The 16978-nt window shown below is 55.1% G+C and overlaps 1 protein-coding gene across 22 annotated transcripts in view; it reads left to right on the plus strand.

Annotated features, from left to right (window-relative positions):
- Nucleotides 1-16978, plus strand: part of EXD3 (exonuclease 3'-5' domain containing 3) — an 81738-nt gene that overhangs the window by 7484 nt on the left and 57276 nt on the right. For 19 of the 22 annotated variants that reach the window (XM_038548636.1, XM_038548620.1, XM_038548625.1 and 16 more), the window contains 2 exons: nt 1600-1701; nt 14640-14795. In XM_038548636.1, coding sequence (XP_038404564.1) covers nt 14687-14795 — 109 coding nt within the window. In that variant the 5' untranslated portion in view covers nt 1600-1701; nt 14640-14686. Of the gene's footprint in view, nt 1-1599; nt 1702-6064; nt 6142-14639; nt 14796-16978 lie in introns of all 22 variants that reach the window. The other 3 variants (XM_038548623.1, XM_038548639.1, XM_038548630.1) reach the window with 2 other exon arrangements.

The raw sequence follows: 16978 nt of genomic DNA on the forward strand, positions 1-16978 counted from the left end.
CTGGCTGGCATGCCCATCACCCTGCCCCTGCCCCGGCAACCACTGACCCCATCTCTACAGACTTGGCCCTTCTGGGTGTTGCATGTCGATGGAACCGCACAATACATGGACTGTGTGTCTGGCTTCTCTCACTCAGCATCATGTTTTTGAGCTTCATTCGTGTTGTAGGTCCTATCAGAGTCTTGTTCCTTTTTAGGACTGAATGACACTCATCGTGTGGACGGACTCCACCTTTATCCGTTGACCTGATGATGGGCATTTGATTGGTTCCCACTCTGGCTATCGTGACAGATGCCTCAGTGAACATTTGTGTACAAGTTTTGTGTGGCCGAGTTTCAGTTCTCTTGGGTGCACATCCAGGAGTGGGGTTGCTTTGGGGTTGCTGGTCGTGTGGTCCCTCCATTGAACTTTGACTGCTACAGGTGGCTGCACTCTTGCATGTTTCCATCATGCTGCTTGCTCCTTCACTGGCTCTAGGCGCCCTTCCCACCATCACTTTACCCAAAGGCTAGTCAGGGTCACCAGCAATTTCCACATCTTGAGCCCCGTGGGGACACTGAGCATGCCTTGTCCTCCCCCCTTAGCACCTGTCCTCCAGGACATGACCTTGTCCGGGTCCCCTCTGTGCCCTGGCTACCCTTCTGCCTCCCCTGGGCTCCATCCTCCCTGTGGACTTACTCCCCAGTGCTCTGGTTGTTTGGATTACCATTGAGGAGTCTGCTGCATCTGCTCTTGTATCAGCTTCTTTCCTCCTGTAATGAAAAGATGAAAGACGAAATAAAAAGACCCGTCTCCCTGGCTGTCACTGTACTCTAATGTGTACTGCAGCCCTATTAATAGCAGCCCCAAGCTAGAAACCCCCTTCGTGTCCTGCAGTGGCTGACTGGCCAAGCCAACTGTGCACCTGAGTGAGGAGATGCGAGGTGGTGCCAGGATGCGCGACGGGGACAGTGGCTTATGGGCCTCCTGGGAGCGAGCTGAGCAAGAGGAGGTTGCCTACTTGGACTCAATTTATATGGCTTTCTTACTGGACCCATTGTATAAATGGGGAGCCGATGAGCAGTTGCTTGGGGTTGCTGACAGGTTACTGCCATAGGGGCGGACTGGCCTGTTCGGTCCCCGGGGTTGTGATGTAGCTCCTGGAGGTGACACCTGGAGGACATTTCTCTCAGAAGTACGTGTGCATCTCTACTTACCGCAAAATAAATGTTTGATTTAAAACAGCTTTTATTTTTAATTTTTAAAAAGATTTATTTATTTATTTATTTGTGATAGACACAGAGAGAGAGAGAGAGAGAGAGGCAGAGACACAGGAGGAGGGAGAAGCAGGCTCCATGCCGAGAGCCCGACATGGGACTCGATCCCGGGACTCCAGGATCGCGCCCTGGGCCAAAGGCAGGCGCTAAACCGCTGAGCCACCCAGGGATCCCCTAAAACAGCTTTTAAAGAAGGTTTCAATGAAAGGTTTTACTGTCTTACAGACATCCTGAAGGTTGGGATGATTAACGAGTCTGAGACTGTTCCAGCTCTGAAACTTAACTGCTTAACTATCATGTAGAAAACTTCCTTCCATCTGAGCTAACATCTATTCCCATGTAGGCATTGAAGCAGCTGGAGTGGCCACAGCACATGTGCCCATCTGTGCAGACCCCACAGTTCCTACTCAGGGGAGGAGCCCAGGAAAGGGAGCTGTTTCCTCAGGTAAGAATGTGATGCAGATGGCGGTCAGCATTGTCACAGATCTATTTTTAAAGGAATTGTGGTTAATTCAGGAGCACAGATGCCAAACAGGCAGGAATTGCTTTTAGCCCAATACAAGGGAGTTGGGTCTTTTTCTTTCCTTTTTAAACAATAGGCATGTCCCAGGAAAAAAAATAAAATAAAAATAAATTTTTTTCTCTTGGGAAATAAAAACAGCCTTGGATTGATTGGAATGCTTGGTGCTGGAGACCTGCTTCCTGAGCCCTGGCCCGCCCGGGGCTACATCTAACTCGGGGTCACCCAGCACCTCCCCAGAGGCTTCAGTGAGGTGCACCCACCAGCCGCCATGTCTCTAAAACCCAGCACTAGAGCCTGTTTATGGGCTGCTGACTGTGGACACCAGGCAGCCTGGACCTCTGACACCCCAGAAACCTTGAAGAGGAAAACCAGGACCAGGACGGCAGCCGTGCAAACATGAAACAGCTCAGGAGTCATTTTCTTTAAGGTTCAGAGTTGAGACTGTAAAACTGGGAAAGTTTTAACACAATCCTGCAGGATCCCTAGTGGTCAGGGGCCTGTAGGAGTCTGGCCTATGGGCATCAGAGACCGCATCACCACTCCTCTGCTCTCACAAACCTAAGCCACTGCCAGTTACTTGCTTCTCAGTGTCAAATGGAAAAGCATGTTGCCACTGGTCCCTGAGCTCCTTTCTACATGCAGCCCTTGCAAGGGGGTATCTGGGCCAGGATTGGAAAGTAGGAACGAAGACAGTCCCACCGCCATCTGCGGGCCCTGCACTGTGGCCATTTTGAGGGCCAGGGCCCATCTCTGGAGGCAGGAAGGGGACAGGATGAGCGCCCTGGAGCACACCTGCAGGGTCACGTCATGGCCGACAAATCCAGTACAACAGCCTGTGGAAAAGGGAAGAGCGTATGTTACATGAAATGAATGAGCAAGTGGATGACACCTTGAGACATGCAGGGGTGAGTCCTGAGGCCAAAGGTTCAGGGTCCTGTCCAAGGAGCCCCCCAGAGAAAGCGCGAATCGTTTAGAAGACAGAGAACCCAGCCTACACAGCAGTTCCGGAGGTCAGAAGGAAGCCAGATATCCAAGGGCCGTTATGAGGAAGAGGAAGGCACAGAAGCCCATATTTAGTCAAAAAGGAAGAAAATCATGCCCAAAAAAGTAAAAAACAAATGGAAGATACTAAAGGGAAGAAGTGAGAGTTCATGAAGAAAAAAGCCTGGGATGCCTGGGTAGCTCAGCGGTTGAATGCCTGTCTTCTACTCAGAGCGTGATCCTGAGGTTCTGGGATCAAGTCCCACATAAGGCTCCCTGCATGGAGCTTGCGTCTCCCTCTGTCTGTGTCTCTGCATCTCTGTATCTCTCATGAATAAATAAATAAAATCTTTTAAAAAGAGAGAGAGAGGGAAAAGCCTAAGTAAGTAAATCAGAAAGTAAAAATTAGTAAGACCCAAAACAAATTCTTAAAAAGACTAGTGAAATAAATTTCTGACAAGACTAAGGAAAGAGAAGAGAAGTAAACGAGGCTCCGCATGAATGAGAGGAGAAGCACACCTGTGCCGCGTCCACACCAATACTGGGGTCATACGTGGGGAAAACCTCAAGAAACTGATGACCTCCAGCAATCCAATCTGCCTAGACCCGAAAGGAAGCAGGCAATGAAAGACCCAGCAGGCTGTGAGTCCTGCCTTGTGGGCCTTGGGCCAGCAGCCCAGCTGTGCACAGGTGCACAGGTGCGCATTCACAGCCACGCAGGCGCTCTGGCTTGGACACAGGCCCCTGGCCTAGCTGAGCCCAGAGACCCCACACAGGACCACACAGCCACGCCGCCTCCAGTTCCTGACCCCTGACCCTGCATGGGACGGTAAACATTGTTCTGCTCTGAGCCACCGAGTTTGGCGGCAGCACATGACATGGGAGGCTCATGCCATCGGGTGGACCACAGGGCAGAGCTGGGGCCCTGGGGGCCCTGGAGAGATGGCTCCACTGCAGAGGGCACCTGGTGTCCAGTGGGCAGGGGCCACCTCCCGCATGGCCTGGGGTGGGGGAACCAGCCGGCAGGTGCTCTATCTCCTTTCCAAAGCTAAGGTTTCCTCGTAGTTTCACTTTTGTTTTAAGGATTTGAAAAGTGTGTTTATTGAGAGAGAGTGTGCGTGAGTGTAAGTGGGAGGGAGAGACACAGCAGGCTCCTGCTGAGCCAGAGCCCAGCGTGGAGCTTGATCCCACGACCCCAAGTTCATGACCTGAGCCAAAACCAAGAGTCCACCGCTTAACCAAAGGTGACACTTGGGCCCCCTGATTTTAACTTTTAAGATATCATTTGTGGTTTTCTTTTTTTTTGTGTAAATACAAAGTGGAGTGTGTGTGTTGTATCATATTTAGCAAATAAAAAAAAATGAAATAGAAAGGAGGGGTGGGCTGCACCCCCAGCGCCTGCGTGTCCTCCTGGCCTGTGTTTGGTCTGGCGCCCCTGGGTCGGGCATCCTGTGGCACACGCCATAGCACTGTGCTCACATAAATACAGCCATCTGCTACATGGTGAGGTCGTTTCTTCCTATGACATTGAATGTTTCTGTACGATATCATTTTTAAGTAGCCATTCATCATTCCCAGGGTTCCCAGCCCATACTGGCAGGAGGCCCTCAGAGGGGCAGGGCCCCCCCCACCGTGCCCCTGCTGCAGCCTGCACCTGGTGGGAAGGGTCCCTGCAGGGCCTGTTGGGTGAGGCCCCGGGCAGAACAGGCAGAACGCAGGAGGCTGGTTCCTCCCTGGGCTGCAGCTGCAGGGCTGAAGCCACTCAGTGAACCAGAGCAGCCCTGACCACGTGCACACTGCTGCGTGCTTGCAGAAAGCCTTCATGGCCAGCAGGGAAGCAGCAGTGTGAGCCCCTCCCACAGCTGCTCCAGACACCACCACCCCCTCCACGTGGTTACTTGCCTGTGTTTTAAATTGTTAATTTTTAAAGAAAGGAATGACTCTTGAGTTAAATCAGTAAGTTAAAAATCACTCCCACTAGGATGGATAAGACAGAAAAGGCAGAGACACCAGCATGTGTTGGCAAGAATGTGCAGAAATCAGGACCTCTGTGCTCTGTGGGGGAAGCTGGGGGAAGCAGCTCCTCACCGGCAAAACACAGTTGCTTGGCCCAGCTCAGCCCAGCTCTGGCGTCCACAGAGAATCAGCAGCAGGCACCTATGTGGGCACCGTGCCGACATCGGCAGCAGCACAGGCAGAAATCACCCAGGTGACTGTGGCCTGTCTGTACCGCAGAACATTATCCAGCCACGGAAGGGGAGGGGTGCCAGCATGTGCTGCACCATGGTTTGGCCCCAACAACTGCAAACTGGGTGACACGTCTTGGTGCGTGTCCAATGCTGGCCAGCCCCCGGAGACGGCATGGATTTGGGTGGGGGAGCGACTGCTGATGGCTCCAGGGTGATCCTGTTGCATGGAAAATGTGCCAGGATGAGGCAAGTGTAATGTTCTCTTGAACCTAAATGTACTAAAAACGCTGACTTGTGTGCTTTGAAAGAGTAGGTTTTATGCTATATTATATATCATTAAAGCTTTAAAAAAATCCCTGAGATGTGGATGCAGACATTTAATTTGGCCTTAAAACCAATGGAAACAGCTTTCCAATTAGTGTTCTCGTTTCACCGAAGAGACATGAGCGGCCCCTGTTTTCGGGATTCAGGCCACGCACCCCCCGTGTGTGGGGTGGCCACCCAGCCCCACCTGCGTTTGGAATTTGGGGACAGCACAGTGAGTCCCCCGATGCTGTTGTGTGGAGCAGGGCTGTGGCCTGGCTCTGTGCCTGTCATGCTGCGTGGATCTAGGCGTGGCATCTCTGCTGGGGCACCTACAGGCCATTCTGCTGTCTGCCCCGGTGCTTTCTCAGTCCAGACCAGTGCGCCCAGCAGAGATAGGTGAACCACATGTGTAATTTTAAGTTTTGTGGTATGAACACTAAAAATATAAAAGGAGAAGATGAGGTGCAGCTGGCTGGCTCTGTCAGTAGAGCGTGCATCTCTTCATCTCTAGGTCATGAGTTCAAGCTGCTGGGTGGGCATAGAGCTTGCTTTTAAAGTAAAAAAAAAAAGGCAAAGTTAATTTAATTTATTTTTTAAAAAGATTTTATTTATTTATTCATGAGAGACCCAGAGAGAGAGGCAGAGGTGGGGAGAAGCAGGCTCCCTGGGATGTGGGACTCGATCCCAGGACCCCAGGATCATGCCCTGAGCTGAAGGCAGACACTCAACTGCTGAGCCCCCCAGGCATCCCGGCAAAGTTCATTTTATTTATTTATTTTTTTCATTTTAATTCTATATTCTAACTCCAGTCTTCCCTGGATATCACCATTTCCACCTGTGATGATATAAGAAGTCAGTGTTGAGGCCTCTTATGCTATTAACCAAGGTACGTCTTGCACTTAAAGCAGGAGGAGGCTGGGCAGTGCAGGGCCAGGAGGGGACAGTCCCCCAGAGAGGGTGATGGCATCTGCAGCTCTGCAGCTGGCGCCGATCCCATGCCCTCTAACCCACCTCCACCGTGTTCTTGCCACGGGCGTCGTCAGTAAGGGGGTGACAGCATCCTGAAGGCCCAGCGGACTGGGAGCACACGTGGGACCTAGGGAGGTCTCATCTCTCAGAAGGGCCCCAGCTCATGGTGAGGCAGCTCCGGGGGTGCAGCATGGGAGCTGGCAGTCCCATCATCACCCCAAGATGAAGGGCCTAGGGTCCACCTGCAGGGTTCACACAGCAGGCACCTTGGTTAACCATGGTGTGTGCTGCGGCCTGCTGTCCTGGATGGACGGATGGACAGACGGATAGTCAGAGGGCAGAGCACCGGCCCGCTGCCTACACTGGGCTCCTCAGCCACAATGCAGCTTCTTTCGAGGTCCTTTAATTTCCACCTTTCTGGGTTATTCAGACGGCAGCTTTAGGTCAGGAGACACCAGGAAGTGTCCGGGGCACACTGCTGGTCCTGAGCCAGGAGCCTGGTGGGGAGACCCTGGGGCTGAAGGATGTGCTGGGCCCACACTGCCTTGCCTCAGTGGCACTGAGGGGTGAGCCAGGTCCCAGCCGGGCCGGGCCTGCGTGTGGTTCCCGTGCCTTCACTTACCACACACTGCCCACTTTGCCGTGCTGCTGGCCCAGAACCCCTGCTGGTGCCTGCTGGTGGGGGGCTCTGTCTGAAGGGGGTGATGCCCCTGGGAGGGTGACCCTGCTCAGGTGCCCGCCCTGGCTGGGGCTGGTTGAATGACTGGCTTTCAGGAGGTCTTAGGTCTGGCTTGGTCAGGGTGCCGAGCGGCAAGGCTGGGCCGGCTGGGCCATCAAGGGCCCAGCAGTGTCCGAAACTTCCTGCAAATGCTGAGTGGGCCGGGTCGACTTTGAAAGTAAAATAGCCGGTTATTTTAGCCACAGAATGGCTTGACTTGGGGATGGCGCGGGAATAGTGCTCAGGACGCACAAGTTGTGGCAAAGCCTAGAAAGTAGAACAGGGAGGACGTTGCCAGCGGCTGCCTCAGTGGGCGCTTCTCAAGTCCCTGGGAGGAGAGCTGAGTTCCCCTGTGCGGCTGTGGCTACCGTATGTGAGGGCTGGGAGCGCCCCCTGCTGGTCCTCATGTACCCTTGAGGCTTCCTTGGGCAGGGGGCGGGTCACCCCACTGGGCGCCCAGGTAAGCTCCAGGGGCTGGGGGGTTGCCTGGCTGCACCTCCTGCAGGTGGTTTTGCCATGGGGCCTCAGCGGGGGGGGGACTGGGCCCCTGAGGCAGACGTTCTGATGCGTCGATTGGTTGGTTCCCAGTGGGAATGTGTCCTGACGCCTAAAAGAGTTGCACATGTTGACTGTTTTAAGCGGAGGCTTCCGAAGTTGCCAGGAGGCACTCACCGGCAGGCTCTGGAAAGCTGGGCAGCCCTGGCAGGGCTTGCAGGCTCCAATCCACATTTTCAGCTAAAGACAACTTGGACCCCACACGACTTTTTTTGCTTTAAAGTGAGGTCAGGGGCAGCCCCTGTGATGCAGTGGTTTAGCGCTGCCTGCAGCCCAGGATGTGATCCTGGAGACCCTGGATGGAGTCCCACGTCGGGCTCTCTGCATGGTGCCTGCTTCTCCCTCTGCCTGTGTCTCTGCCTCTCTCTCTCTCTCTCTCTCTCTCTCTCTCTCTGTCTCTATGAATAAATAAATAAAAAATCTTAAAAAAAATAAAGTGAGGTCAGGTAAAGCAGTTTGCTGCAGGGTGAACCAGACCTTGGTGGTACATAGGCTTCCCTGGGCCACTGCCCCTGCCTGGGGGATTCAGATTCCAGGGTCCAGATGAAACACAGGTTGTGAAGGAGAGCTGCGCGGGGTTCAGTGGCCTCACCCTTGCCCGAGGAGGACGGTGGATCTGTGTGCCTGCCCCAGGGTTGGTCTGGGGACACAGCCCTCACCCACCGCCAGCTTCCATGCTCCTCGGAGAAAAGGGGGAGGTAGCCTGTGGCCTCTCTTGGAACGGTAGGGGCATCTTGGAACGAGAGCCATAGGGTCGTCTGCCTCCGTCCTGAGCTGACCAGCATTGCGGTGGCTGCCATGCAGAGATCATGGGGGCCATGCAGTTGGTCCGGGACTCCGCGTGGGGAGAGCCGCCCCAAGGGGAGAATAGACTGCAGGGCAGGGCTCCTCTCATGCTGACCTGGTGTGAAGGGCTCAATGCCCTGCACTGACGTTGCTCATCATTAGGATTAGGATTCTGATCAAATGGGGGTGGCCTGGGGCGCTGGCTTTGCTGGAGGGAGGGCTGTAGATGGGCTGTCCGCAGCCTCCCCTGGAGACCCTTCAGCAGCCCCTCTGTGGCCTGCCGCCCTGGGAAGCATAGGGAGCCGCCTGCAGTAGGACCCAGAGACGAGGCCGGGAGGAGGAGCCACCACGTGGCCCTTGGTGATCCCTGCAGGACCTGGTGCTTGGCCCTTTTCCTTGGATGGGAGACACCCGAGGAGCTCCCACCCTTACTTCAACTCCTCGCTCTTCCCCACCCCAGCCCTCTGTCCAGGGATGCGGGCCCCACATGCGTTCCAGGAGCTTACTGCCCGTGGTGGGTCTGTGGATGGACCCTGCCTGAGAGACGGTTCTGGACACATGTAGCACGCTGTGAACTGTCAGGGGCTCCAGAAACGTTCGACAGTGGTGCTGACAGTGTGTAGCAGGCCCAGCCAGCACTTTGGCTTGCTGAGGCTTGCAGGCCGCCGAAGGTGACCCTGCGAGGAACGGGGTCTGAGTGAGGTGTGTCTGCTGGGGCAAAGGAATGACCGGAGGAGGAAACGGGCAGGGCTCCCGGTGGCTCCTGGGACAGGGGGACCCCAGGGACCTGGGGTGTGTCCTGTTTGCCCTGTTGGGGACCCTCTGGTGGGCCTCGAGGGTCTCCTCAGCATGGCCCCCCAGGGGACTTGTGACATTGGACCGCCCCCTCAGGACCCCAGGAAAGGGCCAGCAATAAACAAACAGCGGGACAGATTGATACTGGACCTGGTGGGCATCTGTGAGCAATGAAAGTGGCTCATCTGCTACGTGTGGGACCAGCAGGTGAGGACAGTCCACTCACTCCAGCTCCTGGCCCTCCCCCTGAAAGCCCACCCCACTACCTGTGTGCCTTGGGGGCCTGCCCCAAGCTCCCAGTGTGGGGGTGCCCGAGTCTCTGTCTGGGGGGCATGTCTTTGGGTGGGGCAGTGATAAGGAGGGCCCTGGCAGGGCCAGGTATGGGCAAAGCCAAGTGGGGTTAGGCACAGGGGTGGGGGGTGCTGGTAGGAGATGGGTGGGTCCATGGTCACGGTGGGGCAGGGGCAGTGGTGGCCAGGCCAAGGGTAGTCCAGGGGCCCTGGGGAAGCCTTGGTTGCCCAGCTGGAGCACCTGGTTCTAAGGCAATCACCATGTGTGACATTTATCAGCCACTTGAGCTACTCAGAAAGTGTAAGAAAACACTTGTGACTTCAGAGCAAGATCCTGGAGGAGACCCGCAACGAAGAGAAATTATGATTTTCTACGTTAAAACAGGAGTTATGCCTAAAGCATCTCCCCTCTGCCCTTCTGTGTCTTGAGTTAGGAGACAGGAGTTTGTTGTCAGGAGCATGCTGGGCCTGCAGTGATGACACGTGGGCTCCGAAATGCCCGAGGGCAGCAGCGGGGTAGGAATGCTGACCCTCACCAGACGTCTCTGCAGAGAGACAGGCGCCCAGGGTGACTGGGAGGGGGGTGGGGAGGGGGATGACCAGAAGGGTAATGTGCTGTGACTGTAGCTTTTTATAATTTGTGTGAATTTTTCAAAGTTTGCAAATTTATGTCATATTCCAAATGTCCTACGATACGCACGATTGCCTTAGTAAACTAAAAAGTCAACTGAAAGCACATCAAAGTGAACAGTGGTGGAAGGAAAGAGCTGGGGGAAAACTCTGGTCTCGTCCCAGTGGAGGCTGCTTCCTCACCTGTAAAAGGGATGTCAGCCCTCTGCTCTCTTGCAGGGTCGGAGCTGGGTGCCCCTGCCCCTCAGCCCCTTCCCCATAGAACCAGAGCACCAGCACCGCTGCCATCCTGGAAAAGGACCAGCAGGTGTCCGGGCCCCCGTTGTGGCCGAATTGTGCCTCCAGAAACACTCACACGGTGAAGCCCTAACCCTCAGCTCCTCAGACTGTGATCGTATTTGGAGATGGGGTCTTTCCAGAGGTGATTCGGGTAGAACGAGGCCACTAGGATGGGCCCTAATCCAATCTGACTGGTGCCCCTTATGATGAAGAGATGGGGAGCCATCTGGGGGAGGACAGCCGTCTGCATATCAAGGAGAGAGGCCTCTGGAGGAACCAGCGCTGCCAGCACCTGGGTATTTGACTTCCAGTGTCCAGAACTGTGAGAAGTCATGTTTTTATTGTTTTACCCTCCCATCTGTGCTGCTTTGCTTTGGCCATCACAGCCTCCCACCCTGGCCTGCAGGCTCAGGCTCTGGATGTTGTGGGGCTGCAGTGCCCTGTGGGGAGCACCCCTCATGTGGTCCCATCTCTTCCTTCCTGGTGAGGAGCCCAGGCTGAGCATGCAGGCATCTGAGCTGCGGTGGAGGAGTTGTGTGCACCTCTGGGCAGCGAAGGTGTGCGAGGGGAACACCAGGAACAGGGCTGGCCAGCCACACTGGGGGGGGTCAGTGCAGCAATCCTCAGGAAATGAGTGAGAGAGATGCAGCAGCACAGTGAGCGGAACATGTGCTCCGCCGAAGTGGGCTTACGCTAGGAGGCACAGGCACGGGCCCAGGACCACTGAGACTGGCTGCTGGCCTCTTGTCCCCACCTCACTTAACACCCACTAAAGTGACAGCAAAGGCATTTTAAAAAGACAGTTTTGCCTTTTTAAAAGGCAAAAATACTTCAGGGCAAAGAGGTGAAAAGACCCGTGGAGATGGAAAACAGCTGCCAAGTGTGGCTGTTCAGCAGCCTGACGACACCGAAGCCTGGGACAGAAGGGTGGCCTTCAGCCTGGCCACAGTGCTCAGGGAGCCTCCGGGCTGGAAATAGGGTCTCAGGACGTTTTCAGGGGGAGGGGTCGGCCCCCGACCCTCCTGGAACCTGGGTCGTGGCAGCCCCGTGCCCGCCTGCAGGTGTGGATGGGAGCATCTCTTTCCAATAGTTAGTCCAAGAGAAGAGACCTTCCGGGCCCCCAGTTACAGGGAGGCCGGCCATCCCCAGGGCTGCCCCCTGCTCAGTCCCTAAGCAGCAGGCCAGCACCTCACTCCTGAATATGAGCAGTAGTCTCCAGACACTTAAGCAAAGCTCCTGAGAGGAAAGACTCGCTGGGTGAGCAGGAAAGAGGGCGTTGATATGGAAGAATGTGTAGAAAAACAAAGACTGAGTCATGAGGTCCCCTGGGGTGAAGGGAGAAAGAGCTCTTGATTAATGAAACTTTGATAGCAGAAATGAATAATTCAGTGAACATTTTGCAAAATAGAGTTAAGGAAATCTTTCCCAAAGGCAGAGACGTGGCAAGATAAGAAAATCAGAGATTCTTCCAGGAAGCCCCACATCTCAGTAAGAGGACTGACCCCACAAAGTGGAGAACTGGAGGTCAGCAATAATCGAGGAAAATAAGACAGGTCCCAGAGCCGAAGGGCAGAAGGGCACCCAGTGCCCACCCACCCATCCTCCTGAGCCCCTGGATGCTGTTAGGGGAAGGCCCTTCAGGAGGAGACCAGCTTCCTACATGCAACTGGGAGTCATGTGGCTTCAGACTCTGGGCACTGCACGGGGTGGGAGAAGACAGTGTTGGACCCTTGGTATCATGTCTCTGGGGGGTGGCTTCTCACCTCCAGCCAGACACAGCCGAGCATCCAGCTGAGAGCTAGTGCCAGTGAAGACTTTCCCAGACAACCCAGGACTTGTTCACTGTTCTCCCTTTGCGATTCTTATCAGGAAGGTTCTAGAATAGGAGGGACACAGAAAGGTGAGGACTTGAAAGTCAAGGAATGCAGGATCATCCAGGAGGGAAAAGAGGACAGGAGTCCCGGGGGGAAGCTGTGCCACAGGGCTGGAGGGCAGCTGTTCAGATGGAGGCAGGAGGACACAGGCCTGAGGAGAGGTGTTGTGAGGAACAGGAGAGTAAATGCACAGAGGTGTTGCAACACTGGTGGGTCCCATCAGTGGTGGCAATGCCGTGGAACAGCCACCAGTGAAGTGGGGTCATGTGTCCTTTGGCCTACCCTGCTCCCCCATTCTTTACATAGGATCCTCCCTCTCTCTCTCTCTCTCTCTCTCTCTCTCTCTTTTTAAGATTTTATTTATTTATTCATGAGAGAGAGAAAGAGGCAGAGACACAGGCAGAGGGAGAAGCAGGCTCCATGCAGGAAGCCTGACGCGGGACTCGATCCCGGGTCTCCAGGATCACACCCTGGACTGAAGGTGGCGCTAAACCACTGAGCCACCCAGGCTATCCGGATCCTTTCTCTTGATCTGTCTTCAGGTTCCCCGATTCACCTGCCATTTCCAATCCACCATCCAGCCTGGTCAATGAATTGTTCATTTCCGTTATTGTACTTTTTACTGGAGAATTACCATGTGGTTCTTTTGTATAGTTTCAGATAATTTTCATTTTCTCTTATCTGTTTACTCATTAAGAACATGTTTTCATTTACTTTTTTTTGGACGTGTTTTCCATTCGTTTTTCACACTTATGACAGTTGTGTTTGTCCCTGATAAATCCCACATCTGAGCCACTTGGAGTTGGATTCTATTAACTGTTTTTTTTTCTCCTTGATTATGGGTCATATTTTCCTGTTTCTTGGTGGATCTTATGATTTTTATATTATGTACAGAGCATTGAACGATGCATTGTAGCAACTCTGGATTCTGTTATTATCTTCCTATGAATAATGTTGATTTTTGTTCTAGTAGGCAGTTAATTCCTAGCTGGTTACCTTTGATCAGGTGAGCATGGCTTGACATTTCATGAGGGTGGATCTTTAGCTTGGTGGCCTCAACCTACAAAGGGCCCCCGTGTTGATTTTATTGGAGCTTGGGTATCTTGGCAGGGCAGGTCGAGAGTGGGGCTTACTCTAGGCATTTCCCTAAGGTCTGGCCTTCCTGGAGTCCCAGCTGGATGGGGCAGTGTTGCCTGGGCTGGAGTCTTGTATGTCCTGCACAGCTTGACCACAAGTGTTTCTGTTGCAGTCTAAGTGCCGCAACAACCATTTCTGGGATCCCTGGGGACCCTGTGTTGCTCATACACACCTCTGGCTGTTCCAGTCGCCCCTCTTGCCAGGGCCCTGCTCCACAGAGGTGCATATTGCCCCCTTGCCCGGGTGGAAGGCTGTGCTCTCTGGACTCCAGATCAGTGGTCTTGACGGGAACACGGCCTCTGGATGGGAGCCATCATCCTAGGGCCCCCTGGGCACTGTTCTCCCATCAGGAAGCACCACTATGGGTTGCCTGCTATCTAGAAGTCAGTGGCTAAAACATGTCCCGTTGATGTCTGTAGTGAGAGGACCGGCCCTGCATCTCCCACATGGCCAGAGCAGACGTCTGGAGCAAACTCAGCAAGATAAGAAGAATACCCACAGTCTACCCATGGCTCAGCTGTGGGCCATATTTACAGTTATGCTCATGTCTGCTGTAAATAGTGAGCCACAGCAAGACTCCCACACAGCTGTCTCTGGAGGTTGCGGGTAATGCAGGCAGACTGGGGTGTGATAGTGAATTCTTACCTTGAAGTTGGTCAGTCACAGGAAGGACTGGAAACTGAAGAAATAACCACAGCAGCATATTATTTAGAAACGTGAACAAGGCGCGTCTGGAGGCTCAGGAAGTGAAGCGTCAGGTCATGATCCTGGGGTCCTGGGATCGAGCCCCGCACGGGCTCCCTGCTCATCAGGGAGGCTGCCTCTCCCTCTCCCTCTGTCACTGCTCCTGCTTGTGTGCTCGCTTGCTCTCTCTCTCTCAAATAAATACATAAAATCTGTTTTTAAAATAAGAAATATGAATGTAAACATCTGCAGGGACAGCTGAAAAGTCTCCTGGGAATGGTTGCCTCTGGAGGAGTTTCAGGGAAGGAAGCTGAGCAGCTCTTGCCTTCTGTGCCTGTGTAAGGATTTGGGGTCACACAGGAGGCTCCGTGTGTCTTATTCAGATGCAAAGAAGACTGTGTATGTCTTTACAAGGCCCCATGTACACAGATTAAAGGAAGAGAAACAGAACAACCTCCGAACACAGAGCAGGGTGTTGTATAAAATAAATGTTCTCAGGAACCCTGCTGGCTGCTGGGTATAGGAGCTTGGTGCCTGGTGGGTGTGCTTGTGTGGGTCAGCTCATGGGTCCTCTCAGGTGGGCCCAGGTACATGCACCGTGACAGGAGAACCCTGGGTGGGCTGCCCACCAGCATATGAGCGTTGTCTCATTGTTCCTCCCTACCAGATCCTCACTCGGGCTGCCTGTGGCCTCCCCCAGCCCCCCCTTTGAGGATGGACCCAGCAGGTGCTGATGGAGACCCCGCTGCTGGCAACCTCGCTGCCGATGGCACAGCTGGTGACCCTGGAGGCAACCCTGTTGGTAGTGAGTACCATTCTGTGGGTGAGTCTGTGCCCCCTTAAGGGCCCGTCCAGCTGGGCTGCATTTGGAAGGGCTGGGTACGGGGTATGTGTGAGGAGCACCTATGCATCCTGGCTGTGTCCAGAGTGTACATGGGGAGGGGGGTATCTGTGTATGGGCAACACGTGTGTGCACCAGGCAGGCACCTGGGGGGAAGGCATCCCAGTGCTAAGCCCCATGTGGGGCTGGGGCATATGGGGCCACCCAGGAAATGTGCCAGCAGCTCTCGTGGTACAAGCTATCCCACAGTGGGCTGCCTGCTGGCCACTTGCTCAATGACTGCCAAGAGGACTGTCCTGGACCAGCACGCAGGGAGGAGGGCAGAGACAACACTGAAGGGTGTGGGGACCGCTGGGAAGGGTGGTGTTTCTGAGTCTGGCACTGCATGCACTGTCCCTGGGAGGCAGGCTGTGTCTGCAAAGCAGGGGCCCAAGAGCCCATGTGGCACTGCCCAGTGCCAAGGCCTGGAGCAGGCTGGTACAGGGCACAGGCCCTGGGTCCTGACCAGAAACAAAGGGTCTGGGTCTGTCTGGGCACAGAAACCCCCTTGGAGGATAAGGGAGGCATTTTCACTTGGGGCCGTGGATGGGTCAGCAAGGAGCTGTTTTCTCATTCCCGCCCTGAGAATGGCCACTGGTGCTGGGTGGCCATGGCCTCCCCGTGTTCTCCCCATTGTTCCCCACCTCCTGGGTTGTCATGTCAGGGGTCAGCTCTGGCCATTGAGCCAGCCAGAGACAGGACTGTGGAGGCTGGGTCTGGGGGTGCAGCCGGTACCCACAGGGGTCATAGGTGCACAGGGGATCTTGAGGCCCCTCCCTCTCTCAGGGCCTCACCCAGGACTGTGTCTGCCCATCCCCTGGGGGCCACAGGTAGGAGGGGCCTTGCGTTGCCGCACTTCCTGACCTGCGGAGTCTGTGACCCTAAGAAATGAGCAGGGAGTGCTTGCAGTGAACCACAACACCGCCCCCCCAGGACAGGCTTTGCCTCTGCTTGTCCCTAGATGTGCTCAGCAAATCTTCCACATTGTTCCACATTTTATTCTGAAATGAGGTGTGTCATCTTTCTAAATTCCTGCTGTCAGTAGGATCCTGCCTTCCAGCACATTCCCTAACGTGCCCTGGGCTCCGCCACTCAGGGGACCCTGGTGTGTGGTGACATCGCCGACAGGGACGGGAGCTTGCCTGTGTGGCCACCTGACTCCTTGTGACCTCCCAGGGCCAGCTGGACGCTGTAGGCACCAGAGCTGACAGCTGGTGGGGACTCAGTCCCAGAGGCTCATGACCTGCTGGAGGAAGCAAGATAGCAGGGCCTGTCATCCTACTTCCCCAACGGGGCGGCCCCAAGTGGGGAGCTGAGCCCACCTGCCTGTGGGGCCTGGATGCCGTGGGGGAGCCTCAGGGGGTTTCTGGGCAGCAGGGCTTGCACGTGGAGCCTGGAGGACTGCCCATTGTCCTCGTCTCCATGCCCTGCTCAGGGAGGCCTCACCCCCTTGTGTCCTGATGGGGATCAGGGACTGGGGACCAGGAGGGGCAGGCAGGTGTGCTGGAGAGGGTGGCCCTGCCTTGCCGAGGAGCCTCATGCCCCCATCCCGGGGGGCAGGATGCCCCCGACTGCCACAACGCACATCACCACAGAGGTCCTGGGCTCCCGTGCTGGGTGGTGCTGTGGGATGTGCAGGCATGATGGGCTTGTGTCTTGGCCCCTCCTCAGGGCAACAGCCAGGGTGGGGACAGCCATCCCCGGGGGTGGGGGTGACACTGCCAGGACCCACAGACAAGGCCCTGCCCGAAGCAGCACTGGTGGCAAGTGGGATCACAGAGCAGTGCAGGGGCCTGTGTGGGCCAGAGGAGGCCACAGCCAGGACGCGGTCTCCACACAGACTATGTGGGGACGGGAGGCCTGGTGCCCTCCCTAGTTCAGCCACACCAGCCATGGTTCCAGAGACTTCACCACCCCAGCTCTACCTGTGAGAAACGCCCACGGTACTTACTGTATGTCTTCCACCCATGTCATGACAGGACACAGCAGGCAGCTGTGGCAGCCAGCAGCATGGCTGCGTTTTCTGGGGTGCATCTGTCCATAAAGTGAGGTGCTGAGGCAGCTCAGGTGCTGTGTGTGAAGTGGGGTCTGTCTGTCCTGCCCGCCCATCCCTATGTGTCTTGTCC

The sequence above is a fragment of the Canis lupus genome, chromosome 9 (genome assembly GCF_011100685.1).
Source record: "Canis lupus familiaris isolate Mischka breed German Shepherd chromosome 9, alternate assembly UU_Cfam_GSD_1.0, whole genome shotgun sequence".
Taxonomy (NCBI): domain Eukaryota; kingdom Metazoa; phylum Chordata; class Mammalia; order Carnivora; family Canidae; genus Canis; species Canis lupus.